General features: G+C 41.2%; 1 protein-coding gene across 1 annotated transcript; it reads left to right on the top strand.

Annotated features, from left to right (window-relative positions):
* Window positions 1-209: 209 nt before the first annotated feature.
* On the top strand, window positions 210-21453 carry LOC144591384 (Fanconi anemia group B protein-like; the record flags this gene model as incomplete). Its single annotated transcript, XM_078395597.1, has 4 exons — window positions 210-358; window positions 1262-1719; window positions 7624-7852; window positions 17559-21453. Coding segments are annotated over 4 exons (1278 nt in total), but the record flags the coding sequence as incomplete, so codon positions are not given.
* Window positions 21454-22667: the final 1214 nt, after the last annotated feature.

Here is a 22667-nt window from a genome sequence, read left to right as displayed (position 1 = left end):
AGATCTGGCAACGTGTAGTCGATGGTAGCTGGATAGTAGGAGTACAATTATCTGAATCCAGCACGTTGTGAGTAAATATAATAATATATTCCTTTATTCGTCCAACACCGGGGAAATATGGCAAAAGACAAAAGCAAATGCAGGTCCACTACTAATTTTCTGGCAAATGTAATCCAGAACTCTTAAAAACTATAATTTCTTTAATCCAGACAGAATTACGAGAACACACTGCCCAGGAAGTCCCCTCAAAAATATGGTTCCTCAAATGGGTGAGGCGGCAGACCTGGAGGATTGAGGGGGGAGGGGACCAGAGCAGTAGGTCAGCAAATGGAAGGGCTGAGTCAGCAGGTTGTGACAAGTAAGTCTCGAAGGAAGCATAGTTAGGAAGAGGTTCATGAATAAGGGGATAATGAAGGACTGACGTGTGTTTACTTAAGTGCAAGAAATATTGTGAACTTGGAGTCTGGATCAATGCATGGAATTATGCTGTTGTGGCCATTACAGTTTCAGTCTGAAGAAAGGTCTTGACCCGAAACGTCACCCATTCCTTCTCTCCAGAGATGCTGCCTGTCCCGCTGAGTTACTCCAGCTTTTTGTGACTATCTTCGGTTTAAACCAGCATCTGCACAGTGTATAAGATGCACAATTAATGGTTATAGAACACATATAGCAGACTTTTTGCTGTTCCGTACAAAGCCATTTTGTGTACAAGATGTGTAATTAGAATAGAATATGTAATAATTAGACAAACAGTAAAAGCTCAGTTGTTCAGCACACACCAGACTTAACAGCTGCCAGGTAATCAAGCATGAGGGTTACTCACAAATCAGCTTTCCCAATGCAACCCAGATTTGGACCAAGCACTCTGATCCTCGTCCTGTGTTGGCCTGCATCAGCTCAACCACTTCACTACATGGGCCTGCATTGGCATGGGCGCTCCCTCCATGCTGCCCTCACAATGGCTTGGTTGCTCCTTCTGAACGTACTGTTACTGAAGTATGCATGATTATAAAATGTCAGAAAATGACATTTCTGCTGTGATGCATTTGGCAATAGAGGTTTTATAATTTTGCACACTTCTTTATAAGCAAAGTTTTCAGTTTTTATTTGTTTACACAACTATCAACAATGAAAACACTAAATATCAATTTTATGAAGGACTCTGGTGAGAATTCTAAGCTTGTTATGTCAAACTTTTCTTGTACCCTCTTTGAGTAGTCACAAATTAGTTAATTTGACCCTTATGTCTGGTTCCCTGCAGAAAATTTGACTGGGTGAGTTTGTCGCTCGTGATCAACCCTGACCTCCTTAATACTGCAACAGTGATTCAGTCACAAAGTAAAGTAGTGAAGCTGAGCAAATTTGGAGTATCTGCATCATTTCCTCAGATTCCGATAGAGCCTCCATCAAAGAAATCAAGAATGGATTTGCAAGGCATATTGGATTTGAGCAGCTGCCATAAAGAAGATCAATGCTCTCAGATTTACAAAGATCTTACACAGACCATCACTGTTGTCACAAACCTATCTCCACTGCTAGTGTACAATAATATTCACTGTTCTGTGTTACTACATGGTATGATGATGGATTCCACCCAGAAAAACGAATTAACAAAAATAGGATTGATCTCACCATGTGGGAAAATATCTTTAAAAATCGAGGACATCTGGAATGAAAATTATATGACAATCTTACTGCAGAATCCTTTGCTGTGTACAGGTAACAATAAAGCTTTTAAAATTAATATTAGTTACTTGTAACAATAGACAAATGGGGAAGCTTTTATTATTTACAGAACTGCCTCAAATGAAAAGAAGGTCTTTTTGTATCTGATGTAGAACGTTTGAGTGCATGAGAAACACTGGCATGGGCTGGTTGGGCTAAAGGGTGCTGTACATTCACGGGTGACGTTTCGGGTCGAGATCCTTTTTCAGAAGTCTGAAGCAGCCAAGATACCAAACTCGCTTATTCTCCAGACTTCTGAAGAAGGGTCTCGACCCGAAATGTCACCCATTCCTTCTCTCCCGAGGTGTTGCCTGACCCACTGAGTTACTCCAGCATTTTGTGTCTACCTTCAATTTAAACCAGCATCGCAGTTTTTTTTTCCTCGTGTTTGAAGGGAGGTGGGCAGAATCAGATTGCCGTTGCAAATTGACAGTAGTGGCTGTCACACACATTCTGCATCCACTTATTCAGGTGATACGTGCTACTCCCACAGCCCAAAATTACACAAATACGCATAGCTTTGCCCAGTAACATATAAAACAAAATAAATAACAAAGTCAATCATATGTTGATTCAAATAGGGTCCTGTAAACATGTCCATTACATACCAGTACAAGTACAATGCAAAAGAAAATCGTCACGATCTTGCTCACTCACCGAAGCATAAAGCAATAAAACCAACAAAATCATCGTAATTTTGTACAAATTAACCATAAATACACCTAATTAATAGTTTTGAAAGCAGTATTTTCTTATCTCGAAGAAGCAAAACTGGAAAATAAGGATGAAACCCAGGTCTGTATACACGCAGCAGCTCAGCCGGTGAGAATGTTTAGCGTGTGACCTATGACTTGGGCATGCGCAATTGAGATACCGAACTCGCTTATTCCCTGCAACCTCCGGCATTCCAGAGAAAACAATATAGGCTTGTTCAACCTCTCTGTAACTAATGCCCCTTAATCTAGGCATTATTTGGGTAAACCTCTGCACCGGTTCCAAAGCCTCCAGAGCCTTCCTGTAATGGGGCGGCCAGAACTGCATGCAATACTTCAAATGCACCCTAAACAATGCACTAAAAAGCTGCATTATGAATTCCTAACTTTCATACTCATTGCTCCAACCAATGAAGGTAAGCATACCATGTGCTGTTTTACCACTCTATCTACTTGTTTTGCCATTTTCAGTGAGTTACGGCTTGGACTCCAAAATTTCTCTGTACATCAAAGATCCTTCTGTACATCCCCCTGCACTTCCCTCTCCTACTTAATAATAAAGTATGAGTAGGTCACGTTTAAGGTCTCGACCCTTTATCAATCTGAAGAAGTGTCCCAGCCCAAAACGTTGTCTTTCCATTTCCTTCCAATGCTGCCTGATCTGCTCAGTTCCTATCGCACTTTGATTGTTACTCAAGATTCCACCATCTTCAGTCTCCTGTTTGTGCATACACAAAAATGCATTAGTTGACCTATTTTCTCAGTCAAAATAAATAGAATCTGACAGGTTTGTTTGGGGTTGGTTTTCTGTTGTCATTTTGCTTTATTTTTCTTTAATTCCCTGTAGATTCATTTAATGAGTAGCATTTAATGCATACTGTATATTGGTTGCTAAGTTCTAAGGCGACAACAATTAAAATATAGCTAAAACATGATTGTACTATTTGAAGCAGGGTCCTGACCTGAAATGTTGTCATCACAACATTTCATCACTAAATATCTGATTCAATATCATTAGAACATTGCCCCTTTTCTGCTATTAGTGTGAAATCAGCTAGTTAGCAAACTTGTAAATCAACAACTCAATGTCCTAGAATAATAGTGCTATAATAGTACTTCAAATTGATTTTTTTTCAACACATTGACAATTATTAAGTGATTATAGTAATCTCTCTCTTTTTCTAATTCCATTTAAATATAGCTTTCAAACGTAATTGGACTTCATTATCCACTGACTATTATCAATTTGTTGTAGATGTAACCTTCTTGCCACTCTGGCTGATTGCCATATCTTTCATAATATGTATCCAGAAAAGGCTGCATCTCATAGAATTGATATTGTCTGAAGTAGATTTGAAAATTCTCCCTTCACTGAGCAATTATCTTTGATATTTTTTTTCCCATTGTGTTAAATTGAATTTATGGATTAAAAAAAAAAAAGAGAAATCAGTTTGGAAACTTTGCACATAAAATGTTTTGAATTATTTCATTTTCTACCTCAGATTTAAAATCTATTAACTTTTAGATGTACTTCTAAAATTCTTTCACTAACTCTATAGTAGTACCAAGTTATAAATACGATTTTCTAGAGTAGTACAAAGTGATAATAAATGTTATAATTTAGATATGTTTAGAAAAGAAAACAATGAATATGAAACTTTCTCGTAAAATGCTGTACTCATTTTGCAAGTGATGCTGCATCTGTATGGCTGTGGATGGAATCTTTTGTCAATCATTTGCCAAACATTTTAATGGATATCCTGCTGTTATTATAAGACTTTCTTCACTTTATTAGTGTTCTTCTATTGAATGTTTCTGCACTCAAGGGAGCAGGAACTACAATATGTCTAATGCTCTGCCCTGAAGTCTGATTAACTTTTTTCCCCCAATACATTCTGTTTTTATGTTTGTTAAACATAGTGCATTCTAAAACAATGTAACATTAAATTACAACTGTAGTTAAAGGAGATCTGCAAGCTCATAGTAAGTTAGAGCTTTTTTTTCTCCCAGAAATAACCAGGTTGGTTTTCCTTTGTTTTAAAAAAAATAAAACAGTTCTCTCGCATCATTGACTCCCATCATCCAAATTCATTCATATAATTTTAAAATAATTTAACATTGTTAACTTGCACACAGTTTTTTGTTTAAAATGTTATGGGACAATTAAGTAACTTTTGGATAATGGACCAGTTTTTTAAAACCGATAATGAATATGTGCTCCTTGATTTTGTTATAGCATCTAATTAAGGACTGCAGTTGCCCATAGTGTCCTGAGCAACACAATACTCAGTAACTGCCTAAGGAAGGGCCAGGACTGGCATCTTAATGTTCCAGGGTACAGATGCAACAGGCAAATAGAGGTAGGGACAATAGAGGAGATGGACTTGCTTTATCGATTTAAGGAGAACATCATAGCAGTAGCCCGAGATGACTATATGAGGCTATATATGAGGCTATATGAGGCCAATATGAACTGAAACTGCCACAGTGCCAAAGGCTTAGACTGGGTGGAATTTTGTCAAGGGTGTTCAGGAAAATTTCCAAAGACAATAGATAGAAGACTCCAAAGGGAAGAGGGCAAAGCTTGACCTACTTTGAGGGAACTGGGCAGAGCAAGTGACTGAAGGGTCAGTGAGAGAACCTTTTTTGTATCAGTGACCACAACAGTTCTATTAGCTTTAAAATAGTTATGGATAAGGACTGGGTTGGTACACAAGTCAAAGTCCAACTTTGATGATATCAGACAGGAAGTTGGCAGATGGGCAATGTCTTTAATGAATATTTATTCCCTGATTTTACCGTGGGGAAAAATCATGGAGAAAAAACATGAAGTCTGGGGAACGGGACAGATAATGAAGATGTCTTGAGAACAGTCTGTGTTATAGTCATCGAGGTACTAGAAGTCCTAAGATGCATTATAGATAGACCTCCTACTGATCAGATCTATCCAAGGACACTTTAGGAAGCTGCAAAAGAAATTGCAGGCGTCTTGGTGATATATATAAGTCGCAGGTAAGACACTGGAAGACTGCAGGGTGGTTATTGTTGTACCTCTATTTAAGAAGAGCTGTAAAGAAAAAACTAGGAACTATAGACCAGTGAGCCTAATATATGTGGTATGAACACAAAAGGACAGAAAGTGCTGGAGTAACTCAGGTCAGGCAACATCTCTGGAGAATATGAATAGGTGACCCTTCTTCAGTCTCGACTTGAAATGTCACTTATCCATGTTTTCCAGAGATGCTGCCTGACCAATCGAGTTACTACAGCACTTTGTGCCCTTTTGTGTATTTATTTGTTTTTCTATCTGGTAGGAAAGTTACTGGAGAGATGCTGAGGGAAGGAAATACATGCATTTAGACAAATGGGTTGATTAAGGTTAGCCAACATGGTTTTGTACCTGGGAGATTGTGTCTCACAAATTTGATCGGGTTTTGGAAAAAGTAACCAAGAAGGTAGATGAAGACATTGATGTAGTTTATATGGGTATAAGCCAGGCCTTTGATATGGTTCTGCATGGTTGAATGCTCTTGAAGATTGAATTGCATTGGTTCCAGGGAGAGCTAGCTAGCTGGATATAGAATTGACATCATGGTAGGAAACAGAGGTTGGTGGTGAAAGATTTTTCAGACTGGAGGCCTGTGACTAATGATGTGCCTCAGGGATCTGTGATAGGCCCACTGCTGTTTCTCATCAATTTCACCAATTTGAATGAAAATGGACAAGGCATAATTAGTAAGTTTGCTGATGACACTAAAATAGGTAGTATCTTAGGTGGTGAAGAAGGTTATCAAGAATTACAGTGGGATCTTGATCAGCTGGATAAATGGACCGAGGAATGGCAAATGGAATTTAATTTAGTTACCTGTGGCGTGTTGCATTTTGGGATGTCAAACCAGGACAGGATCTACACATTGAATGGTAGGACCCTGCGGAGTGTGTAGGGCTGAGGGATCTATCAGAAAGATGCCGTTAAACTGGAAAGAGTGCAGTGAAGATGAACAAGGATGTTGCCAAAACTCGAAGCCTGAGTTATAGGGAGAGGTGAGGACCTCATTCCTTGGAGTACAGGAAACTGAGGGTTGACTTTATTATGAGTGGAGTAGAAGTGTTACAAACTTAAAATACTGCCCTTCAAGTACAATGTTGACTAAATATACAACTCACTAATGAACAACTCAATATTTACACGAGTACTTTATTTTTTGCAAATGGTGGATAAAATTGACTTCAGTTAATCTTGTATTTTTAAATTTAAAAAAAAAAATCAAATGTACGAACCTTTAAGAGAGATTTCCTGGTAGGAGCCAACCCAATGATATAGTACCATGAACAAGCTTCTGTACGCTCCCTGGACCATATTTTGTGTGCAAATATTTAACAATAATTTTCGACTTTAGAAACTTGCTGAAATGAAGTGAAGACAATAGATAAAAAAATAACATGCTTAAACAAGTGACGAATACAAAATAGACTGACATAGATTAATTTGTTACATTCAATGTGCATCATTTTCTAATTGAAAAATTAATCTCTCCTTTCAGTTGACAAATTGTTTTAAGTCCATTTAGCATTGTGAGTGAACCCTGTTTCACTTTGCCTCAACAGTTTAAGGTACCTTACTGTCTGCACAGTTTCAGATATTTTAATTAATATTTCACTTTACCTTTTTTTCTAAACATTTTGTTTGTTTTCTAACCTCCAGAGCAGAGAATGTTTGACAGAAATAAAAACTTGAGGCTTATTCTAATGAGAAATAAATGATCAAGTTCAGTTTTAAAGTATTCCTTGAGTTTATTGTTTTGGATCTAATAACAACCTCATTAGCATTGCTGTGCTGTTGCTTCCTTTTGCTTTCTCTTGAAAAATCCAATATGCCTACTATGATTGATGTTTTTTATATCACTTTAAATTTGATATAAGATGTGATCCGAGCTGTTTTGTTTTCTAATGCTTTAATTCTGTAAACAGATTAATTAAACTGGCAGATTCATGTTAAAAATTCTACTATCTGATTAATTATTTTTGGTCACTGTTCTTGCTGTTTACATAATTCGGAATTGCACATTTTCAAGTTAATCTTTCAATAAATAAAATTAACAGGGACATTTTGCTAAAATATTAATCATACATTTATATGTCTATCCTATCTATATTTATTTGAGTACTGTTTATATTTCCACAGATAAGACAATAGAAGATTTTTATGCCATTGTAGCTACATCCCAAAAATCGAACTTCAGAATATTCTCCCCAGATTATACGCTGGCTCCAGTGAAAGACTGGCTGTTCGGTCCAATGCAATGCGAGCCTCTGAAAATCTACCCAGAATATTGGCTGTGCTTCAAAATGGGTATTCTCCTGAAATGGCATCTACCAAATCCCTTTAAAGGAATTTTGACAATACTTTGGAGGTAAGATTCATGCATGTTTGTTTCTTAATAACTTCCTAATTTCTTCTTAATTTACCTTTTATTCTCAAAGCAGCACATTTGTCTTTGTCCACTTGTTACTATGGCATTGAAGTATTAAATTCATCATCAATATGAAGCTTGCAGGAATAAATTATTGTCATTCCATCATTGAGAGCTGCTTACTCCATTTCACAGAGACATAGAAACATAGAAAATAGGTGCAGGAGGAGGCCATTCGGCCCTTCGAGCCAGTACCACCATTCATTGTGATCATGGCTGATCATCCCCAATTAATAATCCGTGCCGGCCTTCTCCCCATATCCCTTGATTCCACGAGCCCCTAGAGCTCTATCTAACTCTCTCTTAAATCCATCCAGTGATTTGACTTCCACTGCCCTCTGTGGCAGAGAATTCCACAAATTCACAACTCTCTGGGTGAAAAAGTTTTTTCTCACCACTCTTTTAAATGACCTCCCCTTTATTCTAAGACTTTGGCCCCTGGTTCTGGACTCACCCAACATTGGGAACATTTTTCCTGTATCTAGCTTGTCCAGTCCTTTTATAATTTTATATGTTTCTATAAGATCCCCTCTCATCCTTCTAAACTCCAGTGAATACAAGCCTAGTCTTTTCAATCTTTCCTCACATGACAGTCCCGCCATCCCATGGATCAATCTCATGAACCTACGCTGCACTGCCTCAATTACAAGGATGTCCTTCCTCAAATTCGGAGATCAAAACTGTACACAATACTCCAGATGTGGTCTTACCAGGGCCCTATACAACTGCAGAAGAACCTCTTTACTCCTATACTGAAATCCTCTTGTTATGAAGGCCAACATTCCATTAGCTTTCTTCACTGCCTGCTGTACCTGCACGCCAAGTTTCAGTGACTGGTGTACAAGGACACCCAGGTCTTGCTGCACCTCCCCCTTACCTAACCTAACACCATTGAGATAATAATCTGCCTCCTTGTTTTTGCCGCCAAAGTGGATAACCTCACATTTATCTATATTATACTGCATCTGCCACGCATCTGCCCACTCACTCAACCTGTCCAGGTCACCCTGCAACCTCCTAACATCCTCTTCACAGTTTACACTGCCACCCAGCTTTATGTCATCCGCAAACTTGCTAGTGTTGCTTCTAATTCCCTCTTCCAAATCATTAATATATATGATAAACAGTTGCGGCCCCAACACTGAGCCTTGCGGCACTCCACTCGCCACTGCCTGCCATTCTGAAAAGGACCCGTTTACTCCTACTCTTTGCTTCCTGTCGGTCAACCAATTTTCTATCCATGTCAACACCCTACCCCCAATACCATGTGCTCTAATTTTAGTCACCAACCTCCCGTGCGGGACCTTATCAAAGGCTTTCTGAAAGTCTAGATACACTACATCCACTGGCTCCCCTTCATCCATTTTACTTGTCACATCCTCAATAAATTCCAGAAGATTAGTCAAGCATGATTTCCCTTTCATAAATCCATGCTGACTTGGACATCCTTTTACTGCTATCCAAATGCTCCATTATTATTTCTTTAATAATTGACTCCAATATCTTTCCCACTACCGAAGTCAGGCTAACTGGTCTGTAATTCCCCGTTTTCTCTCTCTCGCTCCTTTCTTGAATAGTGGGATAACATTAGTTATCCTCCAATCCACAGGAACTGATTCTGAATCTATTGAACATTGGAAAATAATCACCAATGCGTCCACTATTTCTAGAGCCACCTCCCTGAGGACCCTGGGATGCAGACCATCAGGCCCAGGGGATTTATCATCCTTCAGTCCCATTAGTCTACCCAATACTATTTCTCGCCTAATGAAAATTTCTTTCAGTTCCTCTACCCACCTAGATCCTCTGCCCTCCAGTACATCTGGGAGATTGCTTGTGTCTTCCTTAGTGAAGACAGATCCAAAATACCTGTTCAACACTTCTGCCATTTACTTGTTACCCATAATAATTTCACCCGTGTCCGCCTTCAAGGGACCCACATTTGACTTTGCTGCTCTTTTTCTCTTAACATATCTAAAGAAGCTTTTACTGTCCCTCTTTATATTCTTGGCCAGCTTCCCCTCGTACTTCATCTTTTCAGCCCATATTGCCCGTTTTGTTACCTTTTGTTGTCCTATGAAATTTTCCCAATCCTCTGGCTTCCGGCTACTCTTTGCTGTGTTATACATCTTTTCTTTTGGTTTTATTCCATCCCTAACTTCTCTTGTCAGCCACGGTTGCCTCCTACTCCCCTTAGAATCTTCCTTCCTTTTTGGAATGAAATGATCCTGCGTCTTCCGGATCATGTCCAGAAATTCCTGCCATTGCTGTTCCACCGTCATTCCTGCTAGGATCCCTTTCCAGTCTACCTTGGCCAGCTCCTCTCTCATGCCTTCATAGTCCCCTTTGTTCAACTGCATCACTGACACTTCCGATTTAACCTTTTCCTTCTCAAATTGCAGATTAAAACTAATCATATTATGATCACTACCTCCAAGCGGTTCCTTTACCTCGAGTTCTCTTTATCAAATCTGGTTCATTGGACAACACTAAGTCCAGAATTGCCTTTTCTCTAAAAGGCTCCATTACAAACTGCTCCAAGAATCCATCTCGGAAGCACTCTACAAACTCTCTTTCTTGGGGTCCTGAACCAACCTGATTTTCCCAGTCTACCTGCATATTGAAATCCCCCATCACCACAGTGGCATTACCTTTCTTACATGCCAGTTTTAACTCCTGCTGCAACTTACACCCTACATCCGGGCTACTATTTGGGGTCTGTAGATAACACCAATTAGTGTCTTCTTGCCTTTACAATTCCTCAACTCAATCCACAGTGACTCTACCTCGTCAGTCCCTATGTCTTCCCTCGCAAGGGGCTGAATTTCATCCCTCACCAGCAGAGCTACCCCACCGCCTCTGCCCACCTGAATATTAAGTTCCCAGTCCCGATCCTCCTGCAGCCACGTCTCTGTAATCCCCACAATATCATATCTACCAACCTCTAACTGAGCCTCAAGCTCATCTACTTTACTTCTTATACTTCGCGCATTCATATACAATACTTTTAATTCCTTATTCCTCTCACCCTTCACATCGATCCCTATTACACTTGGCCATACTCTCCTATCCCTTTGTGAGCTTTCTTTCCCGTTAATTCTGGGGTCATTAACTATCCCTTTATTCTCTTTCCCTTTAACTCCATCCTTGACTATCCCATTTGACCCCCCCCCCCCTTATTTAATTTAAAACCACCCGTGTAGCAGTGGCAAACCTGCCTGCCAGAATGCTGGCCCCCCACCTGTTACGGTGCAATCCTTCCCTTTTGTACAATTCCCCCTTACCCCAAAACAGATCCCAGTGATCTAAGAATCTAAATCCCTGCCCCCTGCACCATTTCCTCAGCCACACATTCAGGTCCTGTATCTCCCTGTTCCTGCTCTCGCCAGCACGAGGAACTGGAAGCAAACCGGAGATAACCACCCTGGAGGTCCTGCTTTTCAGCATTTTTCCGAGCTCTCTAAAGTCACACTGCAGAATATTCATCCCCTTCTTTCCGACATCGTTTATGCCAACATGCACTACCACTTCCGGCTGTTCGCCCTTGAGGATTTTCTGCACTCTGTCCGTGACATCCTGGATCCTGGCACCAGGGAGGCAGCACACTATCCTCGAATCCTGTCTGTTGCCGCAGAAACCCCTGTCCGTACCTCTCACAATGGAGTCTCCAACTACCACGCTGTTGCCTGATGTCAGCCTCTTTGGTTTTGGCTCAACAGCACTTTTTGCTTTGCAAGCCAGTCTGCCGCTCAGTGTGGTAACATCTTCTTGCCCGACAGCTTCCAAGTGGGTGAACCTGTTCTCAAGAGGTTCAACACCCGCAGACCTTTGCACTCCATGTTTCCTTCCCTTTCTCACCGTCACCCACCTTCTCTCTTCCAGTACCTTCGGTGTAATAATTTCACTGTAGAACTTGTCGAGGAACGATTCCGTTTCTCGGACGAACCTGAGGTCATCAACTTGCTTCTCCAGTTCCCCAACACAGTTCTTCAGGAGCTGTACCTGGATACACTTCTCGCACTTGTAGCAGCCAGAGGCACCATCAGTGTCCCTGACCTCCCACATCCTGCAAGTATTACAATGAATCAGCTTGCTTGGCATTTCCTTCTTTCGTCTCTCCCGCTCTAGCGTTTGGTGTGGCGTCCTCCCTCAGCCTCCTCGCCAAAGACTCGCAGCCAAAGACTCGCACTTTTCTAGCAGGGCACTAAGACTTGCAGCCAAAGACTCGCACTTTGCTCACAGGGCACTAAGATTCACAGCCAAAGACTCGCACTTTTCTCACAGGGCCACACCCCTTGAGCAAGCCTTGCTTATATCAGTTGCTAAATTGCCTAATTGTCCAATTTACCAATCTTCCAATCTAATTGTTCAGCCAATCCCCACACTCACTCCTAACCTTCCTTCCTCTGATGAGCTTGAAGGTATGTGCTTTGACCGACCTGCACTCAAAGACTGCTAACCTGTTGTTTGCCCTCTTTTTAAACCTGCACTCAAGACTCACCAAGTCCAGCCAACGTTTGTTCTCGCTGCTGCTTTGCCTGACCTGATATACCTGACTGCGCCATTCAGCCCTAGAACTTCTCCCTTCACCAGATGGACCGCACGGCCTCTTCAGGCAATCTTGAGGGGTCTGCTTCCTCATTAACACCTCATGGTACTCAGACATGACAGTCCTGGCAAGGTCATGCTCCCCAGAGCTGGAATATTTAACAGTGAAATGCTGTCCCTACTACCTGCTGCATGATTTCACCTCAGCTATTCTGACAGCAGTCTACATCCCTTCCCTTGCTGATGTCAAGCTTGCTTTGAATGAACTGTACTCACTACCAACAGCCTTGTGACAAGACTCCCTGAAGCCCTAGCCATTTTATCTAGGGACTTCAATCAAGCCAATCTCAAGAGTGTACTATCAAAATAATATCAGCATGGCTCTTGTCCCACCAGGTGCCAGAACACCTTTAACTACACATCCATAAAAAAATGCCTACTGCTCCATTCCCTGGCCACATTTCAAGATATCTGATCATCTAGCTTTGATTCTACCCCCTGCCTACAATCAGAAACTGAAGCAGGAAGTTCCAGTACAGAAAGTTGTACACTAGTGGTCTGCAGAAACCGATGACATCCTACTGACTGCTTTGATTGGTCCATATTTGGGGAATCTGTGGCCAACCTAAATGATATACCATTGACAGATTTATTCAGTAAGTGCATAGAGGAATGCAAGCCAGAGACGACAACCTGAGCGTTCCTAATCGGAAACTATGAATGAACCATGAGATCCATTCCCAGGTGAAAGCTGAGATTGCAATGTACAAGTCAAACAATCCTAAGCAGTACAAGAAATCTTTCAACGATCTTCGCAATGCCATCAGGAATGCCAGGCGGCAATACCGGGACAAACTTGAGTCTGAGCATAACCACTTAAACACCTGTCGACTGTGGCAAGGCTTGAACCAGTCGACTGTGGCAAGGCTTGAACACAATAAAGGTTGACAAAGCTAAATCAGGGAACATTACTGGTTATCGTGCATCCCTTCCTTATGAACTTAATGCCTTCTATACTTACTTTAAGCAGTAGGCCAACAGTGATGATATCCGCTTTGACATACTCAAGTGTACCTGTTCCCACGGTCACTGTTGCAGAAGTAAGATCGGCCTTCCTGAAGATGAACCTGCGGAAAGCGACTGGCCCATATGGAGTCCCTGGCCTTGTACTTGGGACCTACGTGGACCAACTAACGAAAGTATTCACGGACATCCTTAACCTTGCCCTACTCCATTCTGAGGTACCTACAGTACATGCTTTAAGAAGACCAATAAAAGCAAGCTCATACCTTAATGACTACCATCCTGTGGTCTTGACATCTACCATCATGAAGTGCTTCTAGAGGCAGATTATGGTACACATTAACTTTAGCCTAACAAGCAGCCTTGATCCACAGCAGTTTGTTTACTGTCACAACAGATCCACAGCTGATGCTATCTGTCTGGCCCTACACTGTGGAACACCTGCATAAGGACACCAATGTCAGACTCCTATTCATCGATTAAAGCTCTGCTTTCAATACTATTATCCCAACCAAGCTTATCGCCAAACTCGTGGAAATTGGTCAGCACCCCTCTACAAATGGATCCTGATTTCCTAACCCACAGACCACAATCAGTCAGGATAGGTGACACATCATCCTCCATAATAATCCTCCACACTGGTGCTCCACAAGGATGCGTTGTCAGCCCCCCAACTAGACTCCTTATACTCTCATGACTCCAGCCAAATACCAATCCAACTCAATAATAATAATAATAATAATATTCATTTATTGTCATTGCAACGAGTACAACGAAATTAAAAAATAGCCAATCCTGACGGTGCGTACAACATATATGCAATAAATGCAAAAAACAAATAAATACAATTATATTAAGTACAAAGATTTTTTAACAGTGTTGCGTAGTGCAGAAGGTAGTGTTCAGTTCTCGTATGGCCCTGGGGTAAAAACTGTTCTTAAGTCTGTTTGTTCGGGATTTGATCGACCTGAAACGTCGACCAGAGGGCAGATGAACAAACAGACGGTGGCCGGGGTGGGATGGATCTTTTATTATTTTGCCTGCTCTACTGAGGCAGCGTAGGCTGAATAGGTGCTCCAGGGAGGGCAGTGAGCAGCCGATGATCTTCTGGGCCGTTGTGATGACCCTCTGAAGGGCCTTCCTGTCCTTTTCTGAGCAGCTGGCATACCATGTGGTTATACAGTATGCCAGCACTCTCTCGATGGAGCAGCGATAGAAGGACATCATGAGCTTCTCCTGCAGGTTGGTTTTCCTGAGGATCCTCAGGAAGTGGAGTCTCTGCTGTGCCTTCTTTACTGTGGTGATGGTGTTGGTAGACCAGGTAAGATCCTCTGCGATGTGCGTACCCAGGAACCTGAAAGCGGGTACCCTTTCCACACAGACCCCATTGATGTAGAGTGGGTCGTATTCTACACTGGTTTTCCTGAAGTCAATTATAAGTTCCTTTGTTTTGGAGGAGTTCAGGACAAGATTGTTCACTGAACACCATGCTGCCAGCCTTTGGATTTCATCCCTATAGGCTGTCTCATCTCCTTCTGAGATGAGTCCAACCACAAGTTGGCACCACTATAGTGGGCTGGATATCAAATAATGATGAGATGGAGTATAGAAAAGGGATTGCGAACCGAGTAATGGTGCCAAGACAATAACCTCGATGTCAATGTCAGCAAAACAAAGGAGATAGTGATTGACTTCAGGAAGTGAAGCAGTGCACACACTCCAGTCTATATTGATGCCACCAAAGTGGAGATGATCGAAAGCTTCAAGTTCCTAGAAATAAATATCACCAGCAATTTGTCCTGGACTAGTCATATTGAAGCTATGGCCAAGAAAGCACACCAATGCCTCTACTTCCTTAGAAGGCTTAGGAAGTTCAGCATGTCTCCCAACAACTCTCACCAGCTTCCACAGATGTGCTGTAGAAAGCATCTTATCGGGATGCATCACAGCCTGGTTTGGGAACAACTCCATCCAAGACTGCAAGAAATTGCAGAGAGCTCTGGACGTAGCCCAGACCATAATCCAAATCAACCTCCCTTCCATCGACTCCATCTACACCAAGCTGCCTCAGTAAGGTCACCAGTATAAACAAGGACCATTCTCACCCCAGTCACTCTCTCTTAAGCCATAGAGTCATACAGTGTACAAACAGCCGCTTCGACCCATCTTGCCCACACCAACCAATATGTCCCATTTACACTAGTCTCACCTGCCTGCATTTGGCCAATATCCCTCTAAACTTATCCTATCCATGTAAATGCTTCTTAAACATTGCGATAGTACCTGCCTTAATTACCTCCTCTGGCAGCTTGTTCCATACGCCTGCCACCCTTTGTGTAAAAAAAATTACCCTTCAGGTTCCTATTAATTCTTTCTTCCCTCACCTTTAACCTATGTCGTCTAGTTCTCGATTCCCTTACTCTGGGCAAGAGACACTTTGTGTTTACCAGATCTATCCCTCTCATGATTTTGTACACCTTTATAAGATCACCTCTCATCCTCCTGCACTCCAAGAAATAGACTTGTAACCTGCTCAACCTCTCCCTGCAGCTCAGGCCCTCTAGGCCTAGTAACATCCTCATAAATCTTCTCTGCACCCTTTCCCGCTTGATAACATATTTCCTATAACATGGTGCCTAAACTGGAACGCAATACTCTAAATGTGGCCTCACCAACGTCTTGTATAACTGCAACACGACCTCCCAACTTCTATCCTCAATACTCTGACTGATGAAGGTCAATGTGCCAAAAGCCTTTTTGACCACCCTATCTACCTGGGATGCCAATTTCAAGCACTCCCAGATCCCTCTGCTCTACAACAATCCCCAGAGCCCGACCATTCACTATGCAGGTCCTGCCATATTAAACTTCCCCAAATGCAACACCTCACGGATCCTGCTGCAATTTTTGACAACCCCCTCTTCTCCCATCAGACAGGAGTTACAGAAGTTTGAAAGCGTTTACCTTCATATTCTGGAACAGTTTCTTCCCTACTGTTCCTGGGTAATTGAATGGTCCTCCCATATACTTCATTGGAGTCCTTTGAACTATATTTAATCATACATCCGATTTCATTGTTATATCTCTGCAGTAAATGCTGTACCCTTTATCCTTTATCGTTGCACTGTGGATGCACAGTATTCATGTAGTTTTTTCTTGATTGAATAGCATGCAAATAAAAGCTTCCACCGTATCTCGGTACAAGTGATGATAATAATAAATAAAACTAAGCTACATATGAACTAGTCTTTTATTTTTCATGAGACAATTTCCATAATTTTTTTTTATATGTTGCACCAAATTTGATTTATATATAATGAAAATGCCGACATACTTGAATGATTTTAAACGATTAATCTCATTGTAGTGTTCAAATATTGGTTTTAAGCTTCCCAAATTTAATTCTTTGTTTTGATGTCAACCAATCCGTTAATAAAATGAATAATCCTTAGAAAAAATTAATCCTGTTGCTAAAATAACTGTTCTTTAATTGTAGCAAAATGTTCTTAGAATAATAGAGCCTTACCACACGAAACGGATTTTGTTTCAACTGTTTTATTTTGTACTGATCGTTGAGAAGAAATTGAGAATCCTTGTACAGATTGAAACTTGTACAGTTTCAATCTTGTATCAGCATCTCTTGCGCCTATTCAAAAGATTTAAATTCAGCCCCACTCTCCAAGATGATTTAAAATGTATTTCAATACTAATAGAAACAAATGCTGTTTTCAGATGAGCTTTTAAACAGATGCATGTATAAAAAAATAATCCCAAGGTACTTTGAAGAGGAACAAGGCATTCTACTAGGTTCATCCCTCAACCAATGCCAACAAAACATTTATCCCATTTGCTGCTTGTGTAATTTGTTTGCAGATTAGGTGGTGCAGCTACTTGCAAAACAACAGTGCTGCATTTTGATAGGCAACGTATTGCATTGGCTGAATAACACTTTGGAATCTCAAGATGTCATGGAACAAATTGTATAAAGCAAGCTGTTCCATCTTGTTTCAACAGTAGTTTTTGTTTCAACCTCTGTCCATTCACCTCCTTTCACAATATTCTTTTTTTTCCATAGGAATCAATCTTTTTTGCTGATGTTCCTTCATGGTCTTACTGGAATCCTTTCACAACGTTGCGAAGTAACACACATGAGTACTGGATCAGACGACCAAAAGATAGACAATTTGGCGCATGCACTTGAGCAAGAGACACTTGCCTTCAGAAATTGCATAACCTCTGCTATCATAGAAGCTGATAATGTGTTCACAATGAGAACTAAAGCAAAGAACAAACAGAACACATTTCAACAGAACGCTTCTCTATTAGACAGTGAGGTAAAGCTGCAGGAGTACAGACAAATGTTTCAAATCGAACGAGAACAAAGTATTCTGGGCATGAATCTATCAATCACAGCCCCTCAGTACAGAGAAATAACAAAGAATTTGACTAACATGCAGCTGAACACTGATGGCTTTGCATGGGGGGTCAGTAGATCCCACACTTCATTTTCTATTTAATAATTGAGAGCGAATTTCCAAGAATTCATCAGAGAAGATAATTTGAAGAGACACACAGTGCCTATTTCTTTGACCTTTCTGTTTTCATCCCAATTTGCTATTGTGAAAACTCTTTCCTGGCTTGACTACAGGTACGCGCAGCGAGCAAAGTAACAAGCTTCTATATTTAGTTCCTGTTTTGAGAGTATTGAGATGGCAGTTTGAGAAGATGGTAAGGAAAGCAAATTATTAATAACTATTGTCAATATTTTATCTTTAAAATTGTATTCCCAAATTAATATAGTTTGTAGTTCTGTTGGCATAATTTGCGTCAAGATGCAAAAGTTAAATCAAAATAAACTTCAATTTCATTTAATTTTCAGACATAATCAAGTGTACAATTATGAACTGAAGGTAAAGAGGTGAGCCAACTGTTCCCAGTTGAGAAATTTGTAGGGAAATGTAATGGTCTTCTGGGCTGCTGGATTAAAAAAGATGCTGGTATAAGTTTACTCAACAATAAACGTTGCTGGAAGTTGAAGTGTGAGCATTAGGTGAAAATAGTATTGGGTGGAACACTTGTCAACTTAGATTTGAAAGGCAGCTCAGTCATGCAGCGTGGAAACAGACCCTTCGGCCCAACTTGCCCACGCTGTCCAAGATGCCCCATCTACATTAGTCCCACCTGCTTGCATTTGGCTCATATCCAGATAAACCTTTCCTATTCATGGACCTGTCCAAATGCCTTTTAAATATTTAGTTCAGTTTAGAGATGCAGCATGGAAACAGGCCCTTCGGACCACCAGGTCCACGCCAACCACCCGTACACTATTCCCTGTTATCCCAGTTTTTCATCCTACACACAAGGGGCAATTTAGAAACCAATTATCGTACAAACCTGCATGTCTTTGGAATGTGGGAGGAAACCTGAGAAAACCCACACGGTCACAGGGAGAACATACAAACTCCGTACAGACAGCACACTTGGCCCTCACTCGTGTCTCCTCGGTACCCCGCAGCTCCGCCCTTGTTCCCCCGCCGCTAGTCGCAACAGAGACAGTCCCCTTAGTCCTTACCTTTCACCCCATCAGCCGTCGCATACAGCACATAATCCTCCAAAATGTTCGCTACCTCCAACCCGATCCCAACACTAGTCACATTTTCCCATCTCCACACCTTTCCGCCTTTTGCAGAGACCGTTCCCTCCGCAACTCCCTGGTTAACTCATCCCTTCCCACCCAAACCAACCCCTCCCCAGGTACCCATCCCTGCAACCGCAGAAGATGCAACACCTGTCCCTATGCCTCCTCCTTCGACTCTGTCAAGGGACCCCGACAGTCTTTTCAGGTTAGGCAGAGGTTCACTTGGACCTCCTCCAACCTCATCTACTGTATCCGTTGTTCAAGATGTGGACTCTTATACATTGGTGAGACTGGGCAATCGTTTCGCTGAACACCTTCGCTCAGTCCGCCTGAACCTACCTGATTTCCCAGTTGCTAAACACTGCAATTCGCCTTCCCATTCCCACACAGACCTTTCTGTCCTAGGTCTCCTCCATTGTCAGAGTGAGGCTAAATGAAAATTGGAGGAACAGCATCTCATATTTTGCTTGGGCAGCTGACAGCCCAGTAGTATGAATATTGATTTCTCTAACTTCAAGTAACCCCGGCATTCCCTCTCTCTCTACTATCCCTCCCCCACCCAAGTCGCATTAGCTTCTCGTTTTCATCTAACAAACTGCTAACAATGGACTGTTTCCGTTATCATCGTTACTTTTTTGCATATCTTTCATTCATTGTTCTTTATCTCTCTACATCATCGTCGATATCTTTTGTTTCCCTTATCCCTAACGAGTCTGAAGAAGGGTCTCGACCCGAAAAGTCACCCATCCCTTCTCTCCAGTGTTCGGGACCCGGAGCTCTGGTGCTGTAAGGCAGCAACTCTATCACTACCCCACTGTCACAGCTACCTGTGATGCCTGTGATGGTACCTCAGCTACCTCCTCCAGGTGCTCATTCCATATACCCACCACCCTTTGTGTGGAAAAAGATGCCCCTCAAGTTCCCATTAAATCTTTCCCCTCTCACCTTAAATGCTCATTGAAAATGTTACTTGAGCAAAGTACTATTGATTTGGTCCATCTGTACCATTAAGGTATAGATGCTTTCTGGAAAACTTTGGGGATAGCTGGCCTTTTCAGGGAAAACATCCGGTGTATGCATCACCAGATTTGGCTTTGAATATAAAGCACTTTCTGGTATGGCTCAAGTTTTATCCACAGCTTTGGAAAGTATAAAGTAATGGCCATCTTTTACCCTAGTTGCTGCACAGAAGAGAACAGAGACCAATTATTGGTCTGCTTTGAGACATAGAAACATAGAAAATAGGTACAGGAGGAGGCCATTTGCCCCTTCGAGCCAACACCGCCATTCATTGTGATCGTGGCTGATCATCTACAATCAGTAACCTGTGCCTGCCTTCTCCACATATCCCTTGATTCAACTAGCCCCTAGAGCTCTATCTAACTTTTAAATTCATCCAGTGAAATGGCCTCCACTGCCTTCTGTGGCAGAGAATTCCACAAATTCACAACTCTGGATGACACCAATATAAGCTGGAACTCTTGTGCCTCTTATGTCCTCTCAAGTGATCCTTCATAAATATGCAAAAAGTAAATAAAGTAAACCAAGAGTACATTTTTTGATATCTACAAATACAATTTAAATGAATAAAGGTTTAAAATATGCTGAGTAAATTTAGTATAGATTGGATGGTTCTGCAGAGAGTGATCAATAATAGGAATAAAGGTGGTGAAAAAATGTTTGGGACATAAACTTAAGGAATTGCTGGATTCTGTACTCAGAACTGTAGGGCTAATTAGAACGATGAAACTAAATGTGGAAATGTTATTTGGTGAACAGTGTCTATATTACGGCTGAGTGATGAACATTCAGTTACAATGTAATAGATACAACAGTTATCCTAGCAAATTATGTGTCGAAAATAGCAGTGTGCATACTCTTAAGTATACCAACTACAATTGTAATATTCAATGAGGTAAATATCTCTGCAAGATGCTGCATACCATCAGCCACTTCATGAAAGTAAACCTATTATTTTGCAAGGCAAGACAGTGTATTGCCATTGCAAAACAATATGATGCAGAATTGACCTGTACCAGTTGGCTGTCAATAACCACCACCACTACCCTAATCCTTCCTCATCTGTTAGTTGTATATTTGGTTCTTTCTCATCTTCTACATTTATAATACGCAGAATGCAAACTCTCCTGGGTGCAGACACAGTGTTCATTTGTGGAAGCAGCCGAGTTCTCCATATTCCATGAAAAAAACAGGTGGTAAATCCTGAAACTGGAAGTCCGCTTACATGGAGGAACAATATTCCAATATTTGCTTTTTAAAAGCTTTCATGTTTGTTTTATAAACTGTATAATAAAATAGGTAATGAAAATAAGCTTAGTGTTGTAGTTTCTGGTTACTGCACAGCTAACACAGTTTTGTTTTTATATACAGTTAAAGATATTTTAACATTACATAATCTGTAGACATGTTCCATAATAGACATGATAAATATGATAATTCTAACAAAGATCATTATTCAAATTTTTGATACATTCTAAACATCTTAATCAAATCCACTGTTGTTCCTTGTGATATCTGGTCACCGAATTATGTACTTTATCTTAGATCACTGTTGCAGTCTTCAATCCCAGGCAGCAATCACAATAAGAAATTGTAGTGCACTCTCTTTTGGTGGCTGAAACTGTAGATATCTTTGCCAAAAACATGGCTGTGTCATTCCATTGCAATCCACATCTCCAACTTGGTTACTTGCTTCTGCTAGCACAACATTATTTGTACAATCCACTGTTTAGCATTTACACTTGCATGAGACAATTGACTCAATAGCTGTTTCATGAGCTTCATAGAAATATGGCTGTAGTTGCAATGCGATTGCTTATTAGTCCTTCATTGCTGCTAATATGCAGATTTATGGAAAAGCAATATGCTTTTTGTTTCAGCAATGTTTTCTCTCAACTGGTGGACCTGTGTTTCATATATACTTGTAGTGAAAATGTCTCAAGTGGGTTATTCCCCTGCTTTTATTTTACATATACAGCCTTTCTTGTTTACTCCATAAAGATTTGGGTACTTGCTTGTGCGTGATATTGACTTGGTCTATTTCTAGTAGTTTACGTAGCTGAGGAGACCACTTTGTGCTGTTGCAGCTACTCGAGTACTCAAACAATTAAACGGATTGATTAGTAGGACTAGATGCTACAATCCCTAAGGTTTGCACTACAATTGACTGGTGTTGTTCTTGGGGGTGACCACTAGGTAATGTTGCTACCATTCAGACACATCTTCAGTTGTGTACCTCAACGTCACTGGGTGTTTTGGCCTTTTATCACAAGACACCCTCAGTCGAGGCAGGCCCACCGCAGGGTGATCAGACCTGGGTGTGTGTCTTATGGTTAGCCTCTAGATGGTCACGTGGCAGCCCAGACAGTATCTTTTCTTTTTAGCCACAGCCAGTGACTGCTCCGTTCGGCGGCATTTGCAAGTTCTTTGATTACCCTCCTTTGGGCCTGCCCTCTGACTCCAACTTCCCTCAGGAGCCTTGCAGTGGAACTGGCTACAAAGCCCCTGCACCCCACTTCCACTGGA

The sequence above is a fragment of the Rhinoraja longicauda genome, unplaced genomic scaffold, assembly GCF_053455715.1.
Source record: "Rhinoraja longicauda isolate Sanriku21f unplaced genomic scaffold, sRhiLon1.1 Scf000968, whole genome shotgun sequence".
Lineage (NCBI taxonomy): Eukaryota > Metazoa > Chordata > Chondrichthyes > Rajiformes > Arhynchobatidae > Rhinoraja > Rhinoraja longicauda.
This window is presented reverse-complemented; position numbering and strand designations above follow the sequence as displayed.